Source organism: Mesoplodon mirus, assembly GCF_964341445.2.
Source record: "Mesoplodon mirus genome assembly, chromosome: 1".
NCBI lineage: Eukaryota > Metazoa > Chordata > Mammalia > Artiodactyla > Ziphiidae > Mesoplodon > Mesoplodon mirus.
In genome coordinates, this window is record NC_138976.1 from 76,485,001 (window position 1) to 76,505,454 (window position 20,454).

A 20,454-nucleotide genomic window follows, 5' to 3' on the forward strand; every position below is an offset into this window, starting at 1 on the left:
ATGAGATGGCTGTCTACCCCGAGTAGGTCTTCCTTTAGTGTTCCTATGGCCACTGACCTGCAGGCTGGGAAGCCCATTCTTTTACTCAGTCTTTCTCACAAGATTTCTCTCCTTGGGGAAGGCCTTTTTCTGAGCAACAACTCACACAGCTTATACAGTTTCTAATGAGCCTTTAAGCTGGAAAAGTTACCTTCATAATGAGGACAGAGTATTTACAAAGGAGCAGGGGAGACCAAGCTGATGGCTACTCAAAGCAAAAGTCCTCCTTTGGGTACCTGGCAAGAGGTGGTTAATTGATCACTGGGTACTTTGAATACCAACTGTAACTAATATACTTTGCTAATAATTATGGAGAGATTCAGAAAATTATAAGTCATGACACTCAGAGAACTTAGAATCCAATTGGAATGGTGATTTATGTTGGAAAACAACTAATTCTACCAGGCAGTAAATAAAAAGATGGAAGCAAAACAATAAATACTCCAGGATTTCAAAGGAAGGAGAGGTCTCTCTCTGTTGGATTGATGATTAGGAGGGGCTCCTTATGGGCATGGCGTAGTTTAACTGTGACTTAAAAATTGCAAGGGAGTAGGTGGGAAAAAGGGAAAGATGCTGGGACAGGGTATAAGGGTGGGGAGCAGTGTTAGTACTGTCAGCCAGAGATGCAAGTGCATTAAATATTTAGAAGGACTTTGAGTGGTCCAGTATAGCAGGAGGGGAAGGTTTTGATCAGGAAGATTAAAAAGACAGGGCTAGATAATTCAAATAACCAGTTGTGTGTTTTGTGATTTTTTTGTTTTTGTTTTTTTAATTATAGGAAATTGGTGAAATGTCAAGACTGACTAGATATTTGATTATGTTGAAGTTTTGGGGGTTTTTTGGTGGGATGATGGTATTGTGGTTGTGGGTTTTTTTTTTGTTTTTTTTTTTTTTTTTTTTGCGGTACGCGGGCCTCTCACTGTTGTGGCCTCTCCCGTTGCGGAGCACAGGCTCCGGATGTGCAGGCTCAGCGGCCATGGCTCACGGGCTCAGCCGCTCCGTGGCATGTGGGATCCTCCCGGACCAGGGCATGAACCTGTGTCCCCTGCATCGGCAGGCAGACTGTCAACCACTGCGCCACCAGGGAAGCCCATGGTCGTGTTTTAAAAGAGGAATCCTTGTGTTTTAGAGACATGTACTGAAATATCTGTGGGAGAAATGATATGATGTCTGTGATTTGCTTCAAAAGAATCTGAGAGAAACAGCCAGGGCAATGGTTGAGGGTTTAAAGGAAACAAGGTTGGCCATGAGTTGATAGCTGTTGAAGTCAGAAGATAGACACGTATATCAATTCACACATAATGTTAATTAGTTCTCTTTACTTTTGTGTATGTTTGAAATTTTCCATAATGAAAAGTTAGGGGGGAAAAAAAGATGGGATGGGACAGATAAGTGTGCTTTTGTTTGATTGCATTTTTCACCTCCCTTATTAATTGTACACACAGTTTAGTAACCGGACCCATCTCCGGGACCTGCAAGAAACAGAACAAGGGCAGTGGATCTCTAGCTAAACATGGCCTCCTGGTCCCCAATGGCTGGGGCCACCCACAGCCCAGGACCAAGGCAGCTCACCTTACTGGTCTTGGAGCTTCTGGAAGCTCACTCTAAACTACTACATCTGAGGAGCCCACCCAGTCATCTGGAGTGTGGTAGATGAGGAAGGGGTCTTTTGCCGACACAACATGCTTCAGAGAGTCAGGTGGAAACTCAAGAGACTTTTTTTTTTTAAATAAATTTATTTATTTATTTTTGGCTGCGTTGGGTCTTTGCTGCTGTGCACGGGCCCTCTCCAGTTGCAGCGAGCAGGGGCCACTCTTCGTTGTGGTGCGCGGGCTTCTCACTACAGTGGCCTCTCCACCGCAGAGCATGGGCTCCAGACGCCTGGGCTTCAGTAGTTATGGCTCGCGGGCCCCAGAGCGCAGGCTCAGTAGTTGTGGCACGGGCCCAGCTGCTCTGTGGCATGTGGGATCCCCCCGGACCAGGACTCGAACCCATGTCCCCTGCATTGGCAGGCAGATTTCCAACCACTGTGCCACCAGGGAAGCCCTCAGAGACTTTTTAACCCAACTCTTCATTGTAGATGAGGAATCTGAAGCTGGTGAAGGGAGGTGCCCAAGGTTACCCACGTTGGGGAGTGGAGGCAGAGCCCAGGCCAGAACCGTGGTCTCACCTCCTTCCCTGGTGCTCTTGCCCTCCACCAGTTGGCCTCATGCTTCCCAACCACTAAGTCTCAGACCTCTTATTAGATGTGGTCTCAAGGTGACCACTCCCTAGCCATCAAACTATGAACTGTGGTTATCCATTCTGAAAAATACAGCCAAAGAGGTAAAAGACCCCTAACAAAGCACATTTTCAAAGAGTTAAGCCCAAAAATCACAGAAAAATGAAATAAAACGTCCCCTGAAAAACTGTGTGAAGAAAAAAAAAGGATACGGTGCAGATCACAAATGCATTCTGGCATCTATGAAACTGGGGTTATCTAAACCCAAGTTTGTGAAGATATACTGATCTAAATGGGAGAGGAAAGGAGAGGGTAACTTTATGTAGGGATTGGTAACCATTGGTAGATTTGATATTGGATCTCTGTGATATGTTTGTATTTCTACTTAGTCTTATGCTGTTGCATCTGGATTTCAGCCTGAATAACTCTGATTACATTCTCAGTGCCATTAAAACTCACCATGTGCGTGCTAATTACAAATTCATGTTGAAACGTGCATAATTTGGATATAAGACAGTGCGGTGAAGGTATGTCCACGTGCACCGCACGGCAATGCAAATGCTCCTTATTCCTTATTTGTTCCTAAATAAATGCCTCCCAGGGGAAAGCCAAGAGGCCCCAGAGCATTTTCTTCCCATTTCTGCTTGGGCAACAGGCCTTTGGTTCATTTCCTTCTTTACCAGGTGCCTGGGTATTCCCAAATCCAGGGTGATTCATATGATATTTTTCAGGCTCACCAACACCCATAAGAAAGAGAGCGGGGTGAATAGTTGACACCATCGAGGGTAAGAAATGGCAGGAAAAATGATCTCCACCTCACTGTGCAAGTTTACAACGTTAATTTGCCTTGGCAGGGCCCAGCCGGGTTGTACTTTGCATTCTTTCCAGTGGGTGCTTAGGGAGGCCCTGCAGGAAATACAAGGCAGGGAAGGAACACATTGGAACAGCTTGCGCAGATGAGAGGGCTGGGAAGGTGCATCAACCCAGGCGTGCACACGGGCTTGTTGATCATAGCTAATTAAACTGTTCCTATAGCTCCTCTATATTTGCTCTGAAAAGGCAACATTTCAGAGAAGATTGCTTAGCAGAGAACATGGTAACCAAGTTGCAGGGTGGAAAACCATAGAATTAGAGGTGATAATGGTAAAAGTCCCAGGTATTCAGCATCATAATGCTAGTTTTTTGCAGACTGATGCTGTGCTAGGAGTGACCCCAAAATGGTTATTAAAATAGGCCAAAACAACTGATTTCCTCATTCATATTCATTTATAAATTACATAATGAAGGAGTTTTTGGCAATTAAGTAACCAATGAAATAGCCTCCAGATTGTGTTACTGCTTGTAGAAGAATTTGAGCCTTTAATTGGAAGCAGATGTGCACGTCTGAATCCGGTTTTCCCTAGACAGCTCTTCCTGGATCACCCCCTAATTTCTCTATTTGCAGCCCCTAATTTCTGCATCCTTTGCTGTTTTTGTACTTTCACAACATTTACTCCTATCCATAAGAAGGTTCTGTGCCAGAAATTCAAACCCCATGGAACAAAAAATCAGAATCCTAAAGAGAGTCTGGGGTCTGCCTTCACTTTTTATGAGAATGGGATCCACACCTTTATTTTCCAGGGTCTCAAATTCATGATTATACAGAAGACCCAGCTTTTTTCTTTCTTTTTTTAAAAATTAATTTATTTTCTAGTTGAATTATAGTTAATTCACAATGTCATGTTAGTTTCAAGTATACAGCAAAGTGATTCAGTTATATGTGTGCGTGTGTGTGTGTGTTATAGGCATTGCAAGATATTGAGTAGAGTTCCCTGTGCTATACAGTAGGTTCTTCTTGTTTATCTGTTTTACATATAGTAGTGTGTATATATTAATCCCAAACCCCTAACTTATCTTGTCACCCCCGGCCCATCTCTTTTCTTGCTTCACCAAGAATATCTTAGTGTACCTTTGGGTAGCCCTCTTGTCGTGGGACTTAGGCTGAAACCCTCAGTACATCCTAGGGCACTGCTGGCTCTCCAGCTGTGTGTATGATCATGTAATGAAAAATGACAACAGCAATGACTAAGTGGTCACTCTGCCAGGGGTTTCAAAAGCATTCGTTTTTAAAACTTTGAGCTGCTGTTAGGTAGATATTACCATCTTTATTTTAGAGATGAGGTTCCTAAGACTCCAAGATGCTAAGTTCCTCACTCAAGGTCACAGAACTGGCTACAGACAGAGTCATGATTTTAGAAACATCAGTCAATTTCAAGTCCCAGGCCTTTCCTTCCACGTGGACTCTGCACACAGCAGGGAAGGTGCCCTCTGCTTCTTGGCTTTTATGGCATCCTGTGTGCAGTATGATGACTATTTTTGTTTTCCTCTCTTATCCTCAAGTGGTTCATAAGGGCTTAGGCTGCATTGCTGCTTAGCAATAGAGCTTCAGGAAGCAAGGCTAGAGGAAAAAGAAGGAGGTAGCAGATGGAAGTTGCCAGTGACGCTTAGGAAGGCAGCAAACACTTGCTTCATTCTTTTCCTGGTGAATTTTGTTTCCCTTACCCACAGTGCTGCCAAAGCAGGTTAATTTAAAAGGTAACATCTAGAAACTTCCTTTTAATCATTCTTCTCCCAGTTTCTCTGTTTCTTCTCCTCCCTCCTTCCTTTTGTTCCTCACTTCCTCTCAGATTTTTCTGTGATGAGGACTTAAATATTCACAAACCCAGATAAAATGCTTTGGAGGATGTTCAGTCCTGGTGTTTTCAGATGCCTCCATCCTCAAAGTACAGTTCCTTAAACCCCTGCTTTTGCCTCGCACCAGGGCTCGTCTGATCTCACACCATAGCTTCCTTACCTTTTTCTCTGCTCCTAATGTTTCTCTAGTCAATAATGGGGATTTATTAGCTAATAAACACTAAGCTCATTAACCCAAAATTGACTGTTCTGCTGGTTTGGGGCACTTCTTGGTGAGACAGCCCTTCAGTTGTTGGTAAATTTCAGTCATTTATTTGACAAAAATTTATTGAGTTCCTTCTGTGTACAAGGCACAGGTCCTGAACTGTATCAGAGTATAACATAGTCATAGTTTCTGCCCTCATAGAGTTTTACAATCTCATGGGAACTTGGAATAACTAAATAGGCAATTAATGTATTTTGTGGTAACTTGTGTGATGAGAACATTCAGTGCCAGGAAGCAGTTGATCTGGACTCACAGAACCAGGGAGAGTTTTCCAGGGCAAGCGCTGTCCAGCAGACAGTGAAGGCCAAAGTCACTGTAACAACCTCCTCACTTTGTCTTCCTTTTGTCCACCTACTGTGGGCTCTCAGCACAGCAGATGGAACGGTCCTCTGCTCCAGGTGCTGCAATGGCTTTCAGCTCCCCTAGAGAAAGGGCCAAAGTCCATACCATGGCCTATGGCTCCCTATGTGTTGGGTCTACCCAACCCTTCTGGCTTCTTCCCTTTCAGCTCTCCTCCCTGCTCCCTCTGCTTCAGCCATGGCCTCCTTGCTGTGCCTTGAACTCTTCAGGTCTCAAGACCTTAGCATTTGCCCTTCCCTCTGCCTGGAGTACCCTTTCCCCAAATATCCCCAGGCCTCTCCTCAAATGCCACCTTCCCAGTAATGCTTTTAGTGACCACCCAGTCCTCATCATTGCTGGTACTCCCTGCCCCCCTTTCCATGCTTCCTTTTTCTCAACAGCACTTGGCACATTCTGATGTATAAGTTATTTACTTGTTTGTTGACTGTTTCCTCCTACTAGAATATAAGCTTCCTGAGTGCCTGGGACAGTACAGACAGATGCTCAGTAGATACTTTTTAAATGTTGAATGAACACATGAATGATGCATTTCTGGCATACAACTAGAATCATATATGAAATTAACCAAATCATCCTGAGGGTTTTCATGAAGAATCAGCAAGCCGAGTATATGTTAAAACTGGTATGTGAAGCATATAAGTGCATACTCATTCTACCAAAAATACTCTGTTATAATATAATGCTAGTCTAGTTTCTATTCTCAAGAAAATAAGGGGGTTTTTTAGAGTAAGTTTTATTCAGTGGTAGTCAACCAGGTAAAGGTAGCATGGAGGTTGTTTCTGATAGAGGAAAATGCAAAAGCCAAGAGTGTGTGGCACACTTAAGAAAATGAGAAATAGTTCTCTGTGTTTACAGGTAGAGTTTGAGGAGAGAAGTGATGAGAGAGAAGGCTGGAGACAGGACTCCATCATTTATGGACTCAAATGCTCTCTTAAGAAACTTGGGTATTCTCTTGGTATTGGGTATTCTCTTCTTTGTAAACAGTGGAACCCATGTTTACATGTTGAAAGGTGTGAAGGCGTGGAAGGCTATGCAATTCAGAAAGATCTCTAGTCTCCTGGTGGAGAATGCACAGGGGCGTCAAGAATGGATAGTTGAGAACAGGTGGAGCTTGCCTTAGTAATCAAGGCATGAAACGATGAAACCACTGAACTTCGGGTATTGGAAAAAGAGATGCCATGAAGGGGGCAGATATTATCAATAGTCTGGATATGGAACGTGAAGAAATGTGAGGCATCAAAGAGGATGCCCAAGTTTCTGGTTTGGGGAGCAAAATAAAGATAATGATGCATCAAGATAATGATGCTTCCATTATCTAAGATAGAGGAAGAGGGGAGAAGATGGAGGATGGGAGAGGAGGCAGATGATCTAGAGTCACCATGTATAGTTGTACAGGGTGTGCACTGCCCAAGAACACCTGGCTAAGGTGAAGGAATGAAGACCAGAATCCATTCCTTCATCTATTCACCAACCTGTATCTGGTCCAGAGCTGCATCTGCCAGGAAAAAGAGTTCCCTCTTTCTAATTACTACAAAGTCACCACAAGGGCTAACCACAGGCCTGAGATGAACTTGCTTTTGAACTTGTTACATGTGCAGTGTTTCTGGTATAACGAAATAGAAATGTCTATTGAAAAGTTAGGCATACAGGTCTGGATCCCTAGAGAGAGAGCTGAGCTGGAGATTCAGAGGTTAGAGTCATTTCCTTGTTGAAACCATGAGTGGATGACCTCCCTTGGGAGAGTAAATAGTGAGAAGAGAATAGGTGTTGGTGTCAAGTGACAAATACACAGTGTGGATCACACCTTCTGTTGTTATTCTATGGGCACTTGTTGGAAACAAAGCACCTTGGTCAATACCACTGTTGGAGTTGTCTCATTGGACAAATATGGTGATTGTGATTCTGTCATACTGGGAGTGGAGGAGGGCATGTTGTTTCCCATTGTAGAATTATTAAGGTAAATGGATCAAGTAAATGTTTAGAAATCTCAAAAGAGCCTTCTTAGCATACGTGGAGTCTCCTTTTAAAGCTCTTGGAGAGGGCTTCCTATTTTAACATGGCCAAGATATGTAACACTGTGATATTTCTTCCTTGTATGCATCATACACATTAAGTGTATTTTTACTATTTATTTATTTGCTCTTGTAGTATTCCATATGCAGTGAACCTCTAATAGAGCTGTCTAACCCTGGAGCCAGTGGATCCTTGTTTTTTGTGACCAGTGATGATGAATTTATCATCAAAACAGTTCAGCATAAAGAAGCAGAGTTCCTTCAGAAGCTCCTGCCAGGCTATTACATGGTAAGTAACTGCACATAATTAAAGCTTCGACTTAAGGTTTAATTACTTTCCTCCACAGTTTTCTTTTATGTTTTTTTCAGTGGCTCTTTGGCATGTTTCCTTCTCTTTGGTGAGCTTTATTTTGCATTTAGAGTATACTATGACATTCATTGAATAGATTTTTAAAAGTAAGTAGAACTGAGTAGTAGAGCGTAGCTGTTGACTGACTCAGTCCTGAGCTTACATCCCACTCAGCCATCAGCTAACTATGTGAATAAGGTAAGCTCTGAGCCTCAGTCTCCTCAGTCTTTGAAGGCTGGGAAACACCTATCTTCCATGGTTGTCATAATAAAGAAAGGATCTAGGATGTAAGATAAAGGAACCAATGCATTGCAGAGCTCTTTGCCGCAGTACATAGCACTTATATGAGTAGTTAACATTCATTGAGGGCTAAACTCTGTGTTAAAACACAGCTGTAAGTGCTTTGCATACAGTAACTCATTTAATTCTCACAGCATCTTAGATACTTCAGTCATTGCCATTTTATAGATGAAGTAGTTGAGACAAAGATAAATGGAATCACTTGCCAAGGGTTATTTAGCTAGTGGGCTGTAGAAGTGGAGCTTGAATACAAGCAGTAGGGTTCCAGAGGCTGCATCTTTAACCCCTGCACCATGTACTGGCATACATTCCATATTAGCTATTCTTAGCCATTACACTTCAGAATTGAGGATTTCATCAGTTAAATATAATGTGGTAATTGCCTTCCATGTAATGTTTTAGAGACAAAGAAACAATAACCTAGCCCAGGTGGATTTGCTAGACATTTAGACCAGATTTTTAAGAAATAAACACTTTTCCTCAGTAGTTTTGTCATTTTCATACCGCTGGTTTCTTTGTATTTTCATAGCAGTTATTAATTTTTTGTGATTAGAATGGCTACAGGAAGAAGTTTGGATTTCAGAAGCCCCAGTTCTGCCATTCATTTGCTATGAGAGGTGATAACTGTCATCTTTGTTTCAAAACAAAATTGATGAGATATGCCACTTAGTATGTAAAAATATTATTTAGTTCCAACATCAGATAAGACAACAATTAAATGCTATAAATTAGTCCCACATGTAAATATAGGAATCAAAAATCTAAACAAAAATATTAGTGGGCAGCATATACAGATTTTAAAAGGTTTTGATCCTGAACAACACTGGGAAATATTTTTTAGCACAAATTATCTACTTATGTCAGAGAAAATAGAAAATACAGAAAAGAAAAAAAATGCAACGAACTATATTTATTTTCTCAGAAATACATATTACTAATATTTGGTATATCTCTTTTCAAATGTATTCTAGTCATATACAGATTTTTAAATAATTTAAAATGGCAATCAAACTGATAGCACTCTTTACTAATCTGCTAAGTGAGTAAATCTTAAACTTCTATACTTCTAAGCTTAGATAGAGTAGTCTCTTGTTATAAAACTACATTGTCCAATATCGTAGCCATTAGCCATATATGGCTATTAAATTTAAATTAATTAAAATTAAATAAAATTTTAAAATTTTGCTGAACAAGTAATTTTATCCCAATCATGTAAGCTAGTATAACAAACAATAGAATTCATCCCACTAAGAAGAAGAAATGTGAACATTATGTGGTTGTCCATATAGAGATTGAGGAGAAATTAAGGCACTCAAAGTTCAGTATCTTCTCTTAATTCTTAAAATTGGCATGGAAGTTTTTAACAGAATAAGTAAATAAATGAACATATACATATTATACATTTATCAGTCTCCAAGAGTTCACATAATGTCTCATGGAGAAGAACAAAAGCTCTTTCACTGGAAGTAATAGAAAAAGTAAGGATGCGCTCCATCAATGGTCCTTTCTGACATATTTGCTAAAATTTCTATCAATAACTTTGAGTACAAAAAAAAAAGAAAAGTATAAATACTGTTCTCTGCAAATTATACAATTGAAAATGAGCAAAATTTCAAGAAAATAAGCCAGTAGTTTCTAGAGGTAATGAGAATCCAGTAGATTTGGGGGATATATGATAAATCTACAAAATCTATCATATTCCATTATGTAGATCATATAAAGTTGGAGGGTATAAGGGGGAAAAAAGAATCCCATTCATGATGGCAATAATTTATAATGATTATTATTAGAGAAAAAATACGTAAATGAAGACATACTATAATTCTGATTGGGAAAGCAGATATAACATATGAACAACAATCCAAAAAGAATTCTTGTAGTTAGAACTCAAATACTTACGTCTATAAAAACAAATGAACAAGACCAATATGAAGGAAACTACAAAATGTTTTTCAAGGACATAAACAAACTTCTGAAATAATGAAGAAATGTGCATCATTCCTGAGCTCAGAATTGTAAACATTTTAATTCCCCCCATACCAACTTATAAATCCAGTCAAATTCCAATCAAAAATTCCAACAGGATTTTTTTCCCTGAACTTGACAAAGCTGGCTCATTTGAAAGTGAAAAGAAATATTATTTTAAGAGCATTTTAAAAAACAAACAGTGGAAGGCAAAAGTTGACAAACTTTTGGACAAGGAATGGCAAAACATTTTCAGGAAAAAAGAAAAATGGTGGGCCTGCCGTAACATACACCAAAAATATGTAAATCTCTAGTAATATTAAAGATGTAGCATTAGTACAGTTCTAGACAGAAAGATTAATGGATTCAAATAAAGAGTCCAGAAATATTTGACATTTTATTGTATGATATAGGAGGGACTTAAACACAATTGAGAGAGGACAGACTGTTCAACAAATGGTTACCCATTTCGGAAAAAAATTAAATCCCCTATTTCAAATCTTTCCCACACACAAAATTGCTTCCAGGCAAGGGAAACAAAAGCAGAAATAAACAAACAGGACTACATCAAACAAAAACACTTTTGCACAATGAAAGAAACTATCAATAAAATGAAAAATGAATGAGAAGAGATATTCAGAAGTGGTATACATGGTAAGGTGTTAATATCAAAAATATACAAAGAAGGGACGGTCCAGGATCCTGACAAGTTGCGGCGGGGATAAGGGAGGAGGGGGACGTTGGCTGCTTCTTCTAGGTGCTAAGGCATGCAGGTGGACCTGGATCCAAAGGAGCCTCTCCATATCGACCAGGCCCAGAGAACATTGCCCAGCTGGAGGACTGAGCAGAGCACAGAAGGCCAGCCACCCTGTGCCTTTAGATTGGAGAATTTAACCCATCTATATGTAAGGATCTTGGTGCTTAGGCGAGGTGTCAAGACTGAGGCTCTGAGGTGGGAGAGCCGAGTTCAGGACATTGGACCACCAGAGACCCCAAGCCCCATGTAGTCTCAATCGGCAAGAGCTCTCCCAGAGATCTCTGTCTCAAAGCTAAGACCCAGCTCCACTCAATGACCAGCAATCTCCAGTACTGGACACCCCATGCCAAACAACTAGCAAGACAGGAACACAACCCCACCCATTAGCAGAAAGGCTGCCTAAAATCATAATAAGGTCACAGCCCCCCAAAACACACCACTGGATGCAGTCCTGCCCACCAGAAAGACAAGATCCAGCCTCATCTGCCAGAACACAGGCATCAGTCCCCTCCCCCAGGAAGCCTACACAACCCACTGAACCAACCTTAGCCACCGGGGGCAGACACCAAAAACAACGGGAACTATGAACCTGCAGCCTGCAAAAAGGAGACACCAAACACAGTCAGTTAAGCAAAATGAGAAGACAGAGAAATAGGCAGCATATGAAGGAGGAAAGTAAAAACCCAGCAGACCAAACAAATGAAGAGGAAATAGGTAGTCTACCTGAAAAAGAATTCAGAGTAATGATAGTAAAGATGATCCAAAATCTTAGATTTAGAATGGAGAAAATACAAGAAATGTTTAACAAGGGCCTAGAAGAACTAAAGATGATCATCAAACAATGATGAACAACACAATAAATGAAATCAAAAATTCTCTAAAAAGAGTCAATAGCAGCATAACTGAGGCAGAAGAATGGATAAGTGACCTGGAAGATAAAAGAGTGGAAATAACTAATGCAGAGCAGAGTAAAGAAAAAAGAATGAAAAGAATTGAGGAGAGTCTCAGAGACCTCTGGGACAACAGTAAACCCACCAACATTCAAATTATAGGGGTCCCAGAAAAAGAAGACAAAAAGAAAGGGTCTTGGGCTTCCCTGGTGGCGCAGTGGTTGAGAGTCCGCCTGCCGATGCAGGGGACACGGGTTCGTGCCCCGGTCTGGGAAGATCCCACATGCCGCGGAGCGGCTAGGCCCGTGAGCCATGGCCGCTGAGCCTGCGCGTCCGGAGCCTGTGCTCCGCAAGGGGAGAGGCCACAACAGTGAGAGGCCCGCCTACCGCAAAAAAAAAAAAAAAAAAAAAGAAAGGGTCTGAGAAAATATTTGAAGAGATTATACTTGAAAACTTCCCTAATATGGGAAAGGAAATAGTCAATCAAGTCCCGGAAGCACAGAGAGTCCCATACATGATAAATCCAAGGAGAAACATGCCAAGGCATATATTAATCAAACTATTAAAAATTAAATACAAAGAAAAAATATTAAAAGCAGCAAGGGAAAAGCAACAAATAACATACAAGGGAATCCCCATAAGGTTAACAGCTGAAATTTCAGCAGTAATTCTGCAAGCCAGAAGGGAGCGGCAGGACATATTTAAAATGATGAAAGGGAAAAACCTACAACAAGATTACTCTACCCAGCATGGATCTCATTCAGATTCGATGGAAAAATTAAAACCTTTACAGACAAGCAAAAGCTAAGAGAATTCAGCACCACCAACCCAGCTTTACAACAAATGCTAAAGGAACTTCCCTAGGCAGGAAACACAGAGAAGGAAAAGACCTACAATAACAAACCCAAAACAATTAAGAAAATGGTAATAGGAACATACATATTGAGAATTACCTTAAATGTAAATGGATTAAATGCTCCAACCAAAAGACAAAGACTGGCTGAATGGATACAAAAACAAGACCCATATATATGCTGTCTACAAGATACCCACTTCAGACCTAGGGACACATACAGACTGAAAGTAAGGGGATGGAAAAAGATATTCCATGCAAACGGAAATCAAAAGAAAGCTGGAGTAACAATTCTCATATCAGACAAAATGGACTTTAAAATAAAGACTACTAGAAGAGACAAAGAAGGACACTACATAATGATCAAGGGATCGATCCAAGAAGAAGATATAACAATTGTAAATATTTATGCACCCAACATAGGAGCACCTCAATACATAAGGCAAATACTAACAGCCATAAAAGGAGAAATCGACAGTAACACAATCATAGTAGGGGACTTTAACACCCCACTTTCACCAATGGACAGATCAACCAAAATAAATAAGGAAACACAAGCTTTAAATCACACATTAAACAAGATGGACTTAATTGATATCTATAGGACATTCCATCCAAAAACAACAGAATACACTTTCTTCTCAAGTGCTCATGGAACATTCTCCAGGGTAGATCATTCCTTGGTTCCAAATCAAGCCTTGGTAAATTTAAGAAAATTGAAATCATATCAGGTATCTTTACTGACCACAATGCTATGAGACTAGATATCAATTACAGGAAAAAAACTGTAAAAAATACAAACACATGGAGCCTAAACAATGCACTACTAAATAACCAAGAGATCACTGAAGAAATCAAAGAAGAAATAAAAAATACCTAGAAACAAATGACAGTGAAAACACGATGACCCAAAACCTATGGGATGCAGAAAAATCAGTTCTAAGGGAGAAGTTTATAGCAATACAATCCTACCTCAGGAAACAAGAATAATCTCAAACAACCTAACCTTACACCTAAAGCAATTAGAGAAAGAAGAACGAAAAAAAAAAAACAAATTTAGCAGAAGGAAAGAAATCATAAAGAACAGATCAGGACAGTCCGCTGAGAGAAGCGGAGAAGCCAGACTCCAGCCTAACTGGTCGAGAGGCATAGCTGTCCTCTGGTCGAATCACCTCCTTTCCCCAGATTTCCTTGAATTCTGCTAGAGTCTTCGCTTGTGTGTCATTCCCTGCCTATTTCTCTTCCTCCTGAAGTGAGAACTCAGAGACCATGTCTGCAGAATTCTTTTCATCTACAAGAGAGGAAGGAAGCCCTGGCTCAGGACCTAGTTTTCGGTCCAATCAGAGGAAGATATTAAACCTGCTCCTGGAGAGAGATACTTCCTTTTCCATCAGTTCAGATCTCCCTAGAACCCCAGTGGAGAAGAAACTTTTTGGTGATTCTGCAAACCTAAGCATTTTGTCTGGAGAAACCCCCAAACGTTGCCTTAATCTTTCAAATCTTAGCAGCGGGGAGATGTCTGCCACTCAGTTTACCACTTCTTCAGATCTTGATGAAACTGGTCACTTGGATTCTACAGGACCTGAGGAAATACAGTTAGCTGGGATGAATTATCACCAACACCTTGTAAAATGCAGCCCAGCACAGCTGCTTTTTAGCACTCCGAATGCTTTGGACCATGGCCACAGGAAGAAAGATGCAATATGTAGCTCATCCGCAAATAAAGAGAATGAAAACAGCACTTCAAAGCCCTTGGAGTGGTGGGTACCCAGGAACCTGAGGTCTCCTCTTTTTCTACTGGACAATGGAAACTTGGTGGAAAGTGAAATGAAACATCAGGACAGTCCTATTACTACAGGTTCAAAATTAGATAAAAATCCAGAGCTAGGAGAAAACCAGACAGAGGAGATTTCAGATGAATTGATGGAGTTTTCTCTGGAAGATCAAGAAGAGGCCAAGGCATCTGTGAACAGGAGCTGCCTGTATCGCTCCTCTTCGTTGCCAGACAGTTTGAACAGTCCAAGACTGAAGCAGATGGTAAAATTCAAGGACAACACAATACCAGATAAAGTAAAAAAGAAGTATTGTTCTAGCCACAAAGAGCTCAGGAAGGGCTTAGGTATAAAGAAAATGGTCTCCCTCTGTGACATTAATATGACTCAGATGCTGGAGGAAGATTCTAACCAGGGGCCTCTGATTGGTGATTTCTCCAAGGTTTGTGCACTGCCGACCGTGTCAGGGAGACACCAAGATCTGAAGTACGTCAACCCAGAAACAGTGGCTGCCTTGCTTTTGGGGAAGTTCCAGGGTCTGTTAGAGAAATTTTATATCATCGATTGCCGCTATCCATATGAGTACCTGGGAGGACACATCCAGGTACCGCTCTCTGAGACAAGAGGACAGGGCTGTGAACCAGTATCCTGCACTGTACTACCCAGAGCTGTATATCCTCAGAGGGGGCTACAGAGACTTCTTTCCAGAATATATGGAGCTGTGCGAACCACAGAGCTACTGCCCTATGCATCACCAGGACCATAAGGCTGAGCTGCTGAGGTGTCGAAACCAGAGCAAAGCATGGGAAGGGGAGCGGCAGCTGCAGGAACAGATTACCTTGCTGGTGAAGGATGTGAGCCCATGATACCAGATCACCCACTGGCTGCCTAGGACTCACCAAAAGACACTGTAGAAACCCTGAGCAGAAAGAGGCCATCTTCTATGCAGCTAAATCCAAGATGTTAAAAGATGTCAGTAAACCAACAGGCTGCCAAACTACTGAAATCCCAGGCCTGGAGACTGGTTAGGTGTCAGTAGAGCTGCTGGCTGGTGGGAAGTCCTGGAGCTGGCTCTATAAGGCTGGAGCCTTGGGTTGCAGAGAGATTTGTGTTGCTTCAGGGAGCTGTTGCATTCCTCTTCCTAATTGCTCGAGTCTCCTCAGAGGTCAGCCACATCTTTTTCCCCATGGGCTGCTGGCTGTTCAAGAGAGAGTTGCCCATCTTCTTTCTCTATATTTTCCTTCTTTGTTTCCCTCTCTCGCCTTTTTTTAAAATGGGAAAATAAACATTGAAGAATGAGGAAAAAAAAAAAGAAAGAACAGATCAGAAATAAATGAAAAAGGAATGAAGGAAACGAGAGCACAGATCAATAAAACCAAAAGCTGGTTCTTTGAGAAGATAAACAAAATTGATAAACCATTAGCCAGACTCATCAAGAAAAAAAGGGAAAAGACTCAAATCAACAGAATTAGAAATGAAGAAGGAGAAGTAACAACTGACACTGCAGAAATACAAAGGATCATGAGAGATTACTACAAGCAACTCTATGCCAATAAAATGGACAAATTCTTAGAAAAGCACAACCTTCCAAGACTGAACCCGGAAGAAATAGAAAATATAAACAGACCAATCACAAGCACTGAAATTGAAACTGTGATTTAAAATCTTCCAACAAACAAAAACCCAGGACCAGATGGCTTCATAGGTGAATTCTATGAAACATTTAGAGAAGAGCTAACATGTATCCTTCTCAAACTCTTCCAAAATGTAGCAGAGAGAGGAACACTCCCAAACTCATTCTACGAGGCCACCACCAAAACCAGACAAAGATGGCCACCTGATACCAAAACCAGACAAAAATGTCACAAAAAAAGAAAACTACAGGCCAATATCACTGATGCACATAGATGCAAAACTCCTCAACAAAATACTAGCAAACAGAATCCAACAGCACATTAGAAGGATCATACACCATGATGAAGTGGGATTTATCCCAGGGGTGCAAGGATTCTTCAATATATGCAAATCAATCAATGTGATACACCATATTAACAAACTGAAGGAGAAAAACCATGATACTCTCAATGGATGCTGAAAAAGCTTTTGACAAAATTCAACACCCATTTATGATAAAAACCCTCCAGAAAGTAGGCATAGAGGGAACTTACTTCAACATAATAAAGGCCATATATGACACACCCACAGCCAACATCGTTCTCAATGGTGAAAAACTGAAACTGTTTCCACTAAGATCAGGAACATGACAAGGTTGCCCACTCTCACCACTATTATTCAACATAGTTTTGGAAGTTTTACCTACAACAATCAGAGAAGAAAAGAAATAAAAGGAATCCAAATCAGAAAAGAAGAAGTAGAACTGTCACTGTTTGCAGATGACATGATACTATACATAGAGAATCCTACAGATGCCACCAGAAAACTATTAGGCTAATCAATGAATTTGGTAAAGAAGCAGGATACAAAATTAATGCACAGAAATCTCTTGCATTCCTATACACTAATGATGAAAAATCTGAAGGAGAAATTAAGGAAACACTCCCATTTACCAGCAACAAAAAGAATAAAATACTGAGGAATAAACCTACCTAAGGATACAAAAGACCTGTATGCAGAAAACTATAAGACACTGAGGAAAGAAATTAAAGAGGATACAAACAGATGGAGAGATATACCATGTTCTTCGATTGGAAGAATCAACATTATGAAAATGACTGTACTACCCAGAGCAATCCACAGATTCAATGCAATGCCTATCAAACTACCTATGGCATTTTTCACAGAACTAGAACAAAAAATTTCACAATTTGTATGGAAACACAAAAGACCCCGAATAGCCAAAGCAATCTTGAGAAATAGAAACAGAGCTGGAGGAATCAGGCTCCTAGACTTCAGACTATACTACAAAGATACAGTAATCAAGACAGTATGGTACTAGCACAAAAACAGAAATATCTATCAAAGGAACAGGATAGAAAGCCCAGAACTAAACCCATGCACATATGGTCACCTTATCTTTGATAAAGGGGGCAAGAATATACAGTGGAGAAAAGATCACCTCTTCAATAAGTGGTGCTGGGAAAACTGGACAGCTACATGTAAAAGAGAAATTAGAACACTCCCCAACACCATACACAAAAATAAACAAAAAATGGATTAAAGACCTAAGTGTAAAGCCAGGCACTATAAAACTCTTAGAGGAAAACATAGGCAGGACACTCTATGACACAAATCACAGCAAGATCTTTTTTGACCTACTTCCTAGAGAAATAGAAATAAAAACAAAAGTAAACAAATGGGACCTAATGAAACTTAAAAGCTTTTGCACAGCAAAGGAAACCATAAACAAGACGAAGACAACCCTCAGAATGGGAGAAAATATTTGCAGAGAGAGCAACTGACAAAGATCAATCTCTAAAATATACAAGCAGCTCATGCAGCTCAATATCAAAAAAACAAACAACCCAATCCAAAGATGGACAGAAGACCTAAATAGACATTTCTCCAAAGAAGGTATGTAGATTGGCAACAAACACATGAAAGGATGCTCAACATCACTAATCATTAGAGAAATGCAAATCAAAACTACAATGACGTATCACCTCACACTGGTCAGGATGGCCATCATCAAAAATTCTGCAAACAGGGCTTCCCTGGTGGCGCAGTGGTTGGGAGTCCGCCTGCCGATGCAGGGGACGCGGGTTCGTGCCCCGGTCTGGGAAGATCCCACATGCCGCGCGGAGTGGCTGGGTCCGTGAGCCATGGCCGCTGAGCCTGCGCGTCCGGAGCCTGTGCTCCGCAACGAGAGAGGCCACAACGGTGGGAGGCCCGCGTACTGCAAAAAAAAAAAAAATTCTGCAAACAGTAAATGCTGGAGAGGGTGTGGAGAAAAGGGAACCCTCTTGCACTGTTGACTGGAATGTAAATTGATACAGCCACTATGTAGAACAGTATGGACATTCCTTAAAAAACTAAAAATAGAACTACCATATGACCCAGCAATCCCACTACTGGGCATATACCCTGAGAAAACCATAATTCAAAAAGAGTCATGTACCACAAAGTTCACTGCAGCTCTATGTACAATAGCCAGGACATGGAAGCAACCTAAGTGTCCATCGACAGATGAATGGATAAAGAAGATGTGGCACATATACACAGTGGAATATTACTCAGCCATAAGAAGAAACTAAATTGAGTTATTGGTAGTGAGGTGGATGGACCTAGGGACTGTCATACAGAGTGAAGTAAGTCAGAAAGAGAAAACAAATACCGTATGCTAACATATATATGGAATCTAAAAAAAAAAGTTGGTTCTGATGAAGCTAGGGGCAGGACAGGAATAAAGACACAGATGTAGTAAATGGACTTGAGGATGCGGAGAGGGGGAAGGGTAAGCTCAGATGATTTGAAAGAGTGGCACGGACATATATACGCTACCAAATGTAAAATAGTTAGCTAGTGGGAAGCAGCTGCATAGCACAGGGAGATCGGCTCTGTGCTTTGTGACCACCTGGGAGGGGATAGGGAGGGTGGGAGGGAGATGCAAGAGGGAGGGCATATGGGGATATATGTATATGTATAGCTGATTTACTTTGTTATAAAACAGAAACTAACACAACATTGTAAAGCAATTATACTCCAATAAAGATGTTAAAAAAATATATACAAAGAACTCATACAACTCAACATGAAAAATAAATAATAAACAACCCAATTTAAAAATGTTAGAAAATGGTCAGAAACGGGCACATGAAAAGGTGCTCTATATTGTTAATTATTAGAGAAGTGCAAATCAAAACTATTACAATGAGGTATCACCTCAAACCAGTCAGATGGCCATCATTAAAAAGCCTATAAATAATAAATGCTGGAGAGGGTGTGCAGAAAAAGGAACCCTCCTACACCGTTGATGGGAATGTGAATTGGTGCAGCCACTACAGAGAACAGTATGACGATTCCTTAAGAAATTAAAAATAGAACTACCGTATGATTCTGCAATCCCACTCTTGGGCATATATTTGGAGAAAACTAATTTGAAAAGATGCAACCCAGCATTCATGGTAGCACTTTTTACAATAGCCAGAACGTGGAGGCAGCCATGTGTCCCTCGACAGATGAATGGATAAAGAAGATGTGGCACATACATACATAATGGAATATTATTTAGCCATAAAAAAGTGAAAGATAATGCCATTTGCAGCAACATGGATAGACCTAGAGATTATCATACTAAGTGAAGTAAGTCAGAGAAAAAAATATCATATGGTATCACTTATATGTGGAATCTTAAAAAAGGATACAAGTGAACATTTTTACAAAACAAACAGACTCACATACATAGAAAACAAACTTATGGTTACCAAAGGGGAAAGGGGGTGGAGGGATAAATTAGGAGCTTGGGATTAACAGACACACACTACTTTATATAGAATAGATAAAGAACAAGGTCCTACTGTATAGCCCACGGAACTATACTCAGTATCTTCTAAGAACCTACAATGAAAAAGAATCTGAAAAAGTACATATATATATATATATATATATATATATATACATACATACACACACACACACATATACATGCATATAAAATTGAACCACTTTGCTATACAACAGAAACTAACACAACATTGTAAATCAGTTATACTTCAATAAAAAATAAAAATCGGGGCTTCCCTGGTGGCGCAGTAGTTGAGAGTCTGCCTGCCGATGCAGGGGACACGGGTTCGTGCCCCAGTCCAGGAGGATCCCACATGCCACGGAGCGGCTGGGCCCGTGAGCCATGGCCTCTGAGCCTGCACGTCCGGAGCCTGTGCTCCGCAACGGGAGAGGCCACAACAGTGAGAGGCCCCAACAGTGAGAGGCCCGTGTACCGCAAACAAACAAACAAACAAATAAATAAAAATCGGCAGAGGATCTGAACAGGCATTTTTCGAAAGAAGATATACAGATGGCACAGAAAAAGACGGTTAATATC

At 40.7% G+C, this 20,454-nt stretch overlaps 2 protein-coding genes across 4 annotated transcripts in view; both read left to right on the forward strand.

Annotated features, from left to right (window-relative positions):
* The window catches only part of PIP5K1B (phosphatidylinositol-4-phosphate 5-kinase type 1 beta), a 329,179-nt gene that overhangs the window by 172,590 nt on the left and 136,135 nt on the right, over positions 1-20,454 (forward strand). For all 3 annotated transcript variants that reach the window (XM_082612673.1, XM_082612672.1, XM_082612674.1), the window contains exon 6: positions 7,707-7,859. In XM_082612673.1, coding sequence (XP_082468799.1) covers positions 7,707-7,859 — 153 coding nt within the window. The remainder of the gene's footprint in view (positions 1-7,706; positions 7,860-20,454) is intronic.
* Positions 13,021-15,347, forward strand: LOC309793392 (M-phase inducer phosphatase 3-like). The gene is given in 2 exon segments (XM_082603864.1): positions 13,021-15,062; positions 15,064-15,347. Coding segments are annotated over 2 exon segments (1,368 nt in total). The 5' UTR covers positions 13,021-13,953; the 3' UTR covers positions 15,323-15,347.